This window comes from Ipomoea nil, unplaced genomic scaffold, assembly GCF_001879475.1.
Source record: "Ipomoea nil cultivar Tokyo-kokei standard unplaced genomic scaffold, Asagao_1.1 scaffold3056, whole genome shotgun sequence".
Classification (NCBI taxonomy): domain Eukaryota; kingdom Viridiplantae; phylum Streptophyta; class Magnoliopsida; order Solanales; family Convolvulaceae; genus Ipomoea; species Ipomoea nil.
The window spans coordinates 313082-324358 of record NW_017619484.1 but is presented as its reverse complement, the minus strand read 5'-3'; the positions used below and the strand labels follow the sequence as shown (position 1 = coordinate 324358).

Sequence of the window (11277 nt, the reverse complement as noted above, 5' to 3'; positions counted from 1 at the left end):
GGTGTATGGCAGTCCTGACCAGAGTTTGAGAAGACGGTTGTTCTCGGAGCTCTCTGGACAGTTTTTCGAACCACAAGGACCATGGGTAGCAGTGGGTGACTTTAACTCTGTAATATGTCAGCTGGAAGAAGTAAGCAATGCAGGGACTTTCTCTCTATCATGATGCTCTGAGTTCAATGAGTGGATTTTGAGGGATAACATTCATTCACTCACAAATTGATGGATCACATTAATTTCAAAATGAAAAATAATAATAAGGTATTTGATTCATGGAGTAGGCGTTGAACTGAATCTAATACGCAACATTCTAAAAAATAAGCATATTTTATTATTCAATAAGTCATTTTATTCTTGATAATAGTATTATCGAGAATTAGATACTCCCCTTACAAGGGAATAACTATTTGGAAGGGAGGTTTGGTATTAGACTATTCATTAATTTTCAGGAATAACATAGTTTTGTTAATAAATTATTTGCTCTTACATATTTTTGTTATATATTATAAATATATATACAGTAATTGAGTGTATCATTTAGTATGGAGGGTATTTATTTCTTTTGAGTGCATATTTTATTTCTTTTATTCAAACAAACCAAGTATTAAAAAAGAAAGTATTCAAATATGCCCTCCAACTTTATACGAGAAGATAATTAGATCTTTGGGAGAAGATAATTAGACCTTTAAACTTTTGAAAGCTGTAATTAAGCTCATGAGCATGTTATTTTTGTGCATTGAAGTCCCAAAACGGGTTAATAACCTATAATAACAAGTCACTAGAATTCCGGCAGGACTCCAACAACACTCCGGCTACTAGCGATAGTCGTGGGCTACCTTTGAAGAAGGCGGCCCAGATGATCACCTTTTGCAGGAGAAGGTGATCACTAGGTGGATGGCCTTCTACTGGAGTAGGCGACCGGTTGTCTCTTTCTCTGTTGAGGAAGCAACCCAATCCAGTCGAGCAGTGGTTGACTTTTTGAGACGGTCAATGGTAGCCGATGACGGTCAATGATAGCCAACCACAGTCAACGAAGACTTACAAACCGGTAACTAACTAAATTAGACTTATTTTACTAATTTTAATAAGTTATAGTGTTTAATTTTAACTTTCAAAAGTTTAGGGGCCTAATTTTCTTCTTGTTTAAAGCTGGAGGACTTATTTGACCATTTTCCCAATATTAAAATTCAATTCCTAAAGTATATATAATATTCTTTTCGTGAACTAAACAATAAAATAGAAATCCTTTTTAGTTATCATCTATTCCCAAAATGAAATGTTTATTCATTTTGGGATTTGATTTTCACTACCATGCGTGCGAGAGAGAACCTCTATGCTATACAATTCAAACTTCTTCGAGAATGTATTGTATATATATAGTGGTGAACTTACTTCCCAAACCAATGTGAGACAAGTGTTTCTTTCAAGCCTTTCCACCTTCATTTTTCAACTCAAATGAGTCTATTTTGAGGAATCAATTTCTCATTCACCCATTATCCATTTTGAGCGTACAATATATCGATCTCTTCGTCTCACCAAGAAGAATCATGAATCCACTTTGACTCAATCCAAATCATAAGTGGACCCATATATTTGTACCACCAAATAGTACTTAATATACTACGTTTTCCAACACTTCCAAATCATTCAACAAAACCACAATACCAACTCACAAAATGCACATAAAAACCACGAGAATTCGCACTTATCAAGGGAAATCCAATAAAATTGGGTGAATACTTTTGTAGTTTAATTTAGATATATAATTAAATGATTAAAACCTTAGGTAAAAATAAAAAAGAAATACATTTTAGTCAATCTCTTAATTAATTTTTTTAGGATAATCTATTAATTTCTAACTAAATAAATATAGTTCCGCATTTTAAAAATTATATTGAAAATTTGGCCCCCACCTAAGAAAATCGACCAACAAATTAGAAACTAAACCATTCACTCACAAATTGATGGATCACATTTCAAAATGAAAAATAATAATAAGATATTTGATTCATGGAATAGGCGTTGAATCTAATAATGTAACATTCTAAAATAAGCATATTTTATTGTTCTATATCATTTTGTTTTTGATAATAGTACGTATTATCGAGAATTAGCTACTCCCTATACAGGGAATCGGAATAACTATTTGGAAAGGGGGGAGGTTCAGTATTAGACTATTCATTAGTTTTCAGAAATAACATATTTTTGTTAATAAATTATTTGCTCTAACTTATTTTTGTTATATATTATAAATATATACATTAATTTTGTGTATCATTTAGTATGGAGGGTATTTATTTCTTTCGAGTGCTTATTTTATTTCTTTTCTTCAAACAAACCAAGTATTAAAAGGAAAATGGTCAAATATGTCCTCCAACTTTACACGAGAAGGTAATTACCTTAAACTTTTGAAAGTTGTAATTAATAAGCTCATGAACATGTTATTTTTGCGCATTGAAGTCTCAGAACGGGTTAATGACGTATAATAACAAGTCACTAGGATTCCGGTAGGACTTCAACAACACTCCGGGTACAAGCGATGGTCTCAGGTTGCCTTTGAAGAAGGCGACCCATATGGTCACCTTTTGCAGGAGAAGGTGACCACTAGGTGGATGGCCTTCTACTGGAGTATGTAGGCGGCCGGTTGTCTCCTTCTCTATTGAGGAGGCGACCCAATCCGGTCGAGCAGTGGTCGACTTTATGAGACGGTGAATGATAGCTGACGCCGATCATATCATTGACAGTCAACGAAGACTTGCGAGTTGCGAACCAGTAACTAACTAAATTAGATTTATTTTAACAATTTTAATAAGTTATAGTGTTTAATTGCAACTTTCAAAAGTTCAAGGGCCTAATTTTCTTCTTGTTTAAAGCTGGAGGACTTATTTGACCATTTTCCCAATATTAAAATACAATTCATAAAGTATTTATATTCTCTTTGGGAACTAAACAAAAAATAGAAATCCCAGTCCTTTTTAGTTCACATCCATTCCTTATTTTCCTCAAAAATTATGTATTCTACGAACAAAATATGCTATAAAGGTTTTAAAAGTAAAAAAGTTAGGGATGAAAAAGTAATAGTCCAAAGAAGAATGTACCTAGGAAGAAACATATGATAGTTAATTAGCATCCAATCATATATGAACCCCACATTCCCCCTTAAAAATGTGTGAAGAAGCTTTTGGTGTAGTTTGTTCACCGATCATTTTCCCCCATATAACTAGACTAGACGTTAGCATAAAGAGATAAAAGGGCGTTTAAAGGGCGAAGAGAAAAAGGAGGGGACAAACAACAAAAGTTTGTAGCTATTGTTGTTATACGTCCCCTCTTTTCACCAATCATCACTCTCTTCAGATCCCAAACTAGGACTTATTCTTGTATCATATCTTTGATTCAATTCCTTCCTTAATGTTTTCTTGGTTCTTTGGGATGCTTTAACCTTCCAAAAGAGCCATACATTGCATCCAAAAGAATCTAGCAAAAGAGGAAGGGATTGAAGCTAAGGTTGATATATATATATATATATATATATATAAAAGATCAGATCAGATCAGGTAGAGAAAGAAAATTGAATAATTCAATTCAATAATAATAATAATAATCTGATCGAAGATGGGAGCTTGTGTCTCGCTACATTCGGCGCTGACAATGAAAAGACCGAGGAACCGGCGGCCCATCGATCCGGAAAACGTGAGAGGGGGCGGCAGCCGGACTCGGGCGCCTCGATCGCAGAAGATTTCTCGGCAGATCAGGGTGCTGAACGAGAGCCATAATGCGACGGGGGACGGGATTTCGAAGAAGTACGAGTTCGGGAAGGAGCTGGGGAGGGGGGAGTTCGGGGTGACGTACCTGTGCACGGAGAAGGAGACGGGGGAGAGCGTGGCGTGCAAGAAGATATCGAAGAGCAAGCTGAGGACGGAGATTGACGTGGAGGATGTGAGGAGGGAGGTGGAGATCATGCGCCATTTGCCCAAACACCCCAACATTGTGAGCTACAAGGAGGTGTATGAAGATAAGGAGGCTGTGTATCTTGTGATGGAGCTCTGCGAGGGCGGCGAGCTCTTCGATAGGATCGTCGCTAAAGGCCATTACACTGAAAGAGCGGCCGCTCTTGTCACCAAGACCATTCTTGAGGTTATCCAGGTACGTTCCATTTCCATTCCCATCAAAATTATATTCTTCTCTCAAAAGGTCAAGGGGTGTTTGGTAAATAGATGTTGCTGGGTTTGATAGGCTTATAACATTAGTTGGTTATAAATTAACTGTTAATTGATAACAGATTACATGCAAAATGACTTGGCTATAATTTATTATTATTGTTTTTTTTTTTTTAATTTTAACGTTGTGAAGCAATAAACTATTACAAAAAGTTGATTAATCAAACACCAATTGAATCTCCAACCCTAATGCCCGCCGCCTCACAAAGCATGTGAGAGGATGTAAATCACCCTATCTCAATGACTACAGGGCCAAATGTAGGTGCGTACAAAAAATCTATCCACTTTAGTCCTTTCAAATACTGCCTACTGAACCAGTGAGCTAAGCATATGGCAATCAAAATTATACTCTATCTCAGGGTATCCCCAATCAAGATGACTAACAATGCAAACTTGTAACCACAAGGTCATGTGTTTGAATTCTAACCCTATTGGTTTGGTTTGAGCCGGTCAGCTATGGGAAACCCTGGTTTATCAGTGACGGTGGGTTTGTCAAGTGACCCAAAAAATTATATTCTCTCTCAAATTCAAATTGAAGGATGTACATGTTATTTTTCAACCGATGATCTTTTTGTTTTTCATTGTGTGCTTCAATTAAGGTATGCCATAAACATGGAGTGATTCACAGAGACCTTAAACCGGAGAACTTTTTATATGCAAATGGTAATGAAAATGCGCCCTTGAAAGCTATAGATTTCGGTCTCTCCATCTTCTTCAAACCCGGTGAGTGAGCAGTACAATTCAATGAGCTGAGCTTCATTCTACTAAAATTAAAATTATATTATTATAATTTGATACGATAACAATATTATTATTCATCACAAATTATATGCATATGAAATGGTTAGGCCAACGCTTCAAAGAAATTGTTGGGAGCCCATACTACATGGCTCCAGAAGTTCTTCGTCGTGATTATGGGCATGAAGTTGATGTATGGAGTGCTGGTGTTATTCTTTATATCTTGCTATGCGGTGTTCCCCCTTTCTGGGCAGGTATATATATATTTATAAATTTATTACTTTTTTTTTTTCCAAAAAATTTCACTTTAATTTGGTTTATTAACACATGCATTTATGCATGCAGAAACTGAAGAAGGAATAGCGCATGCAATAGTGCGAGGAGATATAGATTTCAAGAGGGATCCTTGGCCAAAGATCTCAGAAGATGCAAAGGATCTTGTCAAAGGAATGCTTGACGCAAATCCTTATAGTCGAATGACTATTGAAGAAGTTCTTGGTATGTATATATAGTAGCTTCTTCTCATCTCTACAAATTAAACAAAAAAAAAAAAAGTCACTGGAAATTATGGAATTTCCGACCACCTAAAAGTGATCTTATATCAATTCGAAAGTAAAAAGTGGTCGGAAATAGCAACAAATGTTTTTCCGGATACCAAAAGTGGTCGGAACAAGACTTTCGACTTGATTTAAGATCACTTTCAGGTGGTCGAAAATTCCATAATTTCTAGAATTGAAAGAGTGACATTTTACCTTTTACTACATTGAAAGTGTGTTTTCCTCAGCTAATTAATTGTTTTCTTGTACGTGCGTTAACAAAATTAAAGCACATAAATGGATTCAAAATGCTGAGACAGTACCAAATGTTCCTTTGGGAGAAGGCGTTACCACAAGGATTAAGCAGTTCACTTTGATGAATAAATTCAAGAAAAGGGTTCTCATGGTAAGGCCGGATAAACAAATTAAAGTACGTAGCCTAGCATTTTATATTATTAATGCATAATCTAAAATGGTAGATATGATATTGCAGGTGGTAGCAGAAAATTTGTCACAAGATCAAGTGGAAAGCATCAAAGAAATGTTTCACATGATGGACACAGACAAAAATGGAAACTTGTCCTTCGAAGAGCTCAAAGATGGGTTGAGTATGATGGGGCAACCTGTTGCAGATCATGACGTGCAGCTGTTAATGGATGCCGTAAGTGTTATATATATTAAATGTAATCAACTATCAACTAACCATTTCTATACAACCTGTTAATGCTATCGGATGTTCAAACTAGCTAACCTAATAAGCTAACAACTATCAGCCAAGTTAATCAGCTATCAGTAAAGGGTAACCTTAGCCAAAATGGCAAGAGATGCACGCTTGTAACCACATGGTCACGAGTTCCTTACCCCGATCAGCTATGAGTAACTTAAACTGGTTTACTTTCTTGTAGTCCTTTGCCGGCTAAGGTCACAAGGAAAGATTTGCTCATACTCTAAAGGATTATGGGATTTTCCTCATCATCCAAAAAAAATCAGCTAACAGTTATTTGCTCAAATCAGCTAACCTAACAACTATCAACCAAGTTAATCAGCTATCAGGGTAACGTAACCCTAGCCAAGATGACAAGAGATCCACGCTTGTAACCACAAGCTAATGTCACGAGTTCCTTGCCCCGACCCATTGGTTTGAGCCGGTCAATTATGGGTATCCTAGGCTGGTTACTTTCTTGTAATCTTTTGCCGGCTAGGGTCATGGGTATCCTAGGCTGGTTACTTTCTTGTAACCCTTTGCCGGCTAGGGTCATATAAAACGAGGTTTACTCACACTCGAAAGGATTATAGAGTTTCCCTCATCATCATCCAAAGAATCAGCTAACAGTTATTTGTCAATCATCCATCGTTACGTTGATGATTTAACTAATTTGTTGGTTATATATGTATGAATATATAGGCGGATGTAGATGGGAATGGAATGCTGAACTGCGAAGAGTTCATTACATTAGCAGTACACTTGACGAATTTGAGCAACGACGATAATCTCCACAAGGCGTTCCTCATCTTTGACAAGGACAATAGTGGATACATTGAATTTGAAGAGCTGAGAGATTATCTGTTGGAGATAGATGATGATAATAAAAACGACCAAGTGGTGCAAGAGATTATATTCGATGCGGATTTGGACAAGGATGGAAGAATAAGCTTTCCAGAGTTCAAAGCAATGATGACCACCGGCACCGACTGGAAGATGGCTTCCCGGAAATACTCTAAAGTCATGTTGAACGCACTTAGCGTCAGGCTTTTCAAAGACAAGTCCGTCCAAATCAAAAAGTAATTAATTCATATATATATATATATATATATAATGCTTCATTCATGCCTAGCTCCTCACTGCTAGATACATACGTGCTGCATGCGCAGGAATATAATTTAATTAGGATATATATCTATATATGAAATTGAGAGCAAAGTGTTTGATCCTGCTTTCACACAGATCTAACAAAAAATATGTATATTGTTTGCTTTGTATACATACCATTTATAAAATGATGACAATTTTGAGGATGAGCACCACAATTAACTAACAACAATTTATGTTATTCTAAATTATTCATCTTATCTTTGTATTACTCAAATTAAATACTTCACAATTTAGTGAGGTAATTATTTGTATATTATTATTATTATTATTATTATTATTATTACGGATCTCAAAAACTAGAATCAGACTGAGTGCTTGTAGCTTTGGCTAAGGTATGAGTTATCAGGTTCACTGATCGATTTAATTTCCTAATAAAATAACAATAATAATTAAAAAAGATACATGATATCATAACAAAGGCTAACTATTTTACCAGTGTGGGAAAGATCCTTAGTTTCTACCAGGCTTGCCAATGAATTCCAGTTCCATAGGAAAATACTCATAGTATAAGTAGGGAGTGGCTGTGGAACTTCTTTCCATGCTCTTGAGAGGAACTTTTTATTCCATCCATCAATTCTGTTCCTAAGATTGTCTTTTATGAATCTGAAAACTTGTCCTTTTTGCCTACCAATAATAGACAGGACTCCTAGGTACTTGCCAAAATCCCTAGTCTGATTCACAGCCATGAGGCGAGCCAGGGAATTTTTTTTACCTCAATTGGAGTGTTGCTACTAAAGGAGATCCCCAACTTATGGAAATTAATGGCCTGTCCGGAGCAATTTTCATATATCATATCGTGAGATAGTGTTTGATTTCCTTGGCTTCACCCTAATTAGCTTTGAAGAAGAGAAGGTTGTCATCGGCCAAAAATAAGTGGGTGAGGGTTGGGGCACCTCTCACTAGGTACTAGTAATTCTGCATATGTAAAAGCATAGAAAGACCCTAGCACATATGATAAATAAATAAGGAGATAATGGATCACCTTGTCTCAAACCCCGAGATGGAAGAATCTGATTTGTCCCATTTACATACACTTTGTAACTTAATGTGCTTACATAGGTTAAATTAGGACCAGGTTGATCCATTGCTGCGAGAAGCCTAAGAGAGTCATCATTTGTGGTAGAAAATTCCATTCCATACGATCATATGCAGACAACCCTGAGGTACAAGGCGGCACCGATGCTGCGATCTGGACGAGCATTTGGTCATAGATGAGCTCCTGCAGGCCGATGATGGTGAAGACGTCGCTAAGGCCGGTGAGGATGTATTGCGGCTAGCCACCAGATCGTCATTGGGATAGTCGCCGTCGGAGAGTCCGGGAGGCTGTTCTCCACCGCGACGCGGAGGCGCTTGGTTTCCATTGGATACCTCACCCCCAGATTATACACTGATCTTTCTCGAGCTTCTAACATCGTCGTAGATCGCGACACCGATGAAGGTGTAGACGGGGTTCGCAAGGAAGCTGACAAGCTTGTCTGGGATGCGGCTGCAGTGGAGGAGTTGGAAGATGAGGCAACAACGCACCACGCAGGGTTGGAGAGTTGCCGCCGGGTTCTGCACTTTGGAGTAACTGGGCCACCACTCTGCTTCGAGGCCGACGATGAGGTGGTTCATACGGTGGCAATGGATGGCCTCTACCTCGGAGATCCAGTCAACGACCTTTCAGCCTTCATGGGTGATCAAGGTTCTGATACACTCTCCTTGGAACTTAACGTTAAAAAGATCGGGGGTTCGCGTCCACTAACATAGTCAACAATGACAGAAAAAAGTTAAAAAGACGGTAGGTTAATAAACGGTAAACTTAACAAAGGACTAAAAGTAACACGATTAGAAAAAGAGTGACCGTAATGTAACAAAATTCAGAGTTAATTATCAAAATGATCTCTTAACTATAGCGAAATTATCAATTTGATCATTAACTATTTTTTTTTAACCAATTAAGTCCCTCAATTTTAAAAATTTTAACCAATTTGATCCTCCGTTTGTTTGATCATTAGTCAACCGTTAACTTGTGACCAAATTGATAATTTCGCTATAGTCAAGGGACCATTTCAGTAATTAACTTCAAAATTAATTATGATAGACTAAAATTAGACACGCCCCAAATAACAGGAGTACAAAAAAAAAAGGAATTAACTAAATATAAAATTATAGATTTTTTAGGACAAAATAAAATTCTCTCTGGTAGTCTCTAGTCTCTACAATAGGACGACAAAATATTATAGATGTTTGAGCTGTTGGTGGGTCTGCCCTTACCAACCCGCTTCCTTCATTCCAAATCATGTATGTCTCTTCGCCCTTCAACTTCTAGCATTTTCGATCTCCAAATATTTTCATGATACAGACTTTCCCTCTAGGACACAAAATCTCTTTATATGTTTATAGAAATAATATTTAAAAAAATTAGCTAGTATAAATTGATATTTGAAGTAGTTGTTTTGAGGATTTGAGTAATTTTACTTTCAATTTAGGTTGGGGTTAAAGTGGGTTATGATTCTCCTAGTTGATATGATAAATTTGATATATTATACACTCAAAATGAATATTGTGTATGAAAAAATTGATTTTCAAAGTGCACTCATTGAAGTGAAAGTTAGAAAAATAGAGTTTAGGAAGGTTGTCAAGAATTTTGTAGTCTAGTGGCACTAAGTTACTCTCTCATATAAGAGGTTGTGGATTCGAACCTCAGTAGAGGCAATATTGACTCTTTGTGCTTCACTACGTTGAGAAAATAGTAAAAAAAATAAATAAAATTGAATTTATGAAGGCTTGCCCTTGTATGTCACATATTGAAAACACATGTGGTTTGTACTAGTATAAAAAAAAAAATTAAACTTTTTAACGAGTTTGAATTATGTAGTATAGATATTCTCTCTTACACATCGGGGTCACGGGGTGCAAATTAAATTTCAAAATGAACTTCTAAGCTTGAAGTTGTGTGCACCCACGAGCCAAGTGCGCTCAGGTTCCTTATAAATACCTTATGTGGGCAGATCGAAGTGTCATGTGTGTGTTACAACAACTTCAGATAAGCATTTGGGTGTTTATGAGTCTAACTGACGGAAATTTGGAGCGGTGAGATCTTCATGATTGGGATGCAATTATTAAAATGAAATAGAAATGATATTTTTTGAAAAAAAAAATACTTAGCTTGCTCTAATTTTTTTCAATAATTTTATAATAAGTATTCCCTCCCTCCGGTGCGGCGAGACCCTCCCGTGCGGTCATGCGGCGATTTTCAGAATACATCATTAGTGACAGGGAGGGTCTCGCCACATTTGAACTTATATATATATATATATATATGAGAACCACTCCCCAAGTCAGAACTTGTGAACAAATCCAAACCATTAATATGCAATATCTGATGGATGAAAAATTAAATAAAAAATAATTGGGTCATTTTCATAAATATTATAAAGTTTTATTTATTTTCAACGATTTAATCTATTAGATCAATAGTTTGGATTGCCCCAGGTTCTCACCTGGGGCATGGTTCTCCAAATAATTTGCAAATACCACTTTAAATGTAAACAAAGTTAAAATGACTATGCCAATGACTTTGTGGTCTTGTGATATAAAGTGACTATCTTAAATGAGAGATCATGGGTTTGAGCTCTAGGTTGAGAAAGTAGCTATGAACAGGTATATCACTTCAAAATAAATAATTGAGCGGGTGAAACATGATTTTTGTATTTGAAGGTTAGGTTTGTCACATAACTTTTCTAGTGCAGAAATCCCGATAAAAAAATATGTTTTTAGTTGTTAAATTATACAACTATAGTATTTTTAGTTTCTATTTTGTAACTGTCGTTGGATATATTCTTAATTCATCCAAAAAAAAAAAAAAAAAAAAGCAGCAAGCTTTATCACCCATAACAAAATCGTAAATGTTCATTACTATAAAAAAAGAGTT

General features: G+C 36.2%; 1 protein-coding gene across 1 annotated transcript; it reads left to right on the top strand.

The window, feature by feature from the left end:
* Window positions 1-3246: 3246 nt before the first annotated feature.
* On the top strand, window positions 3247-7535 carry LOC109164020 (calcium-dependent protein kinase 24). The gene is made up of 8 exons (XM_019312769.1): window positions 3247-3519; window positions 3591-4140; window positions 4814-4937; window positions 5063-5206; window positions 5298-5450; window positions 5779-5894; window positions 5982-6149; window positions 6894-7535. Exons 2-8 carry the CDS (start codon window positions 3610-3612, stop codon window positions 7272-7274), a joined length of 1617 nt encoding a protein of 538 aa, XP_019168314.1. The 5' UTR covers window positions 3247-3519; window positions 3591-3609; the 3' UTR covers window positions 7275-7535.
* Window positions 7536-11277: the final 3742 nt, after the last annotated feature.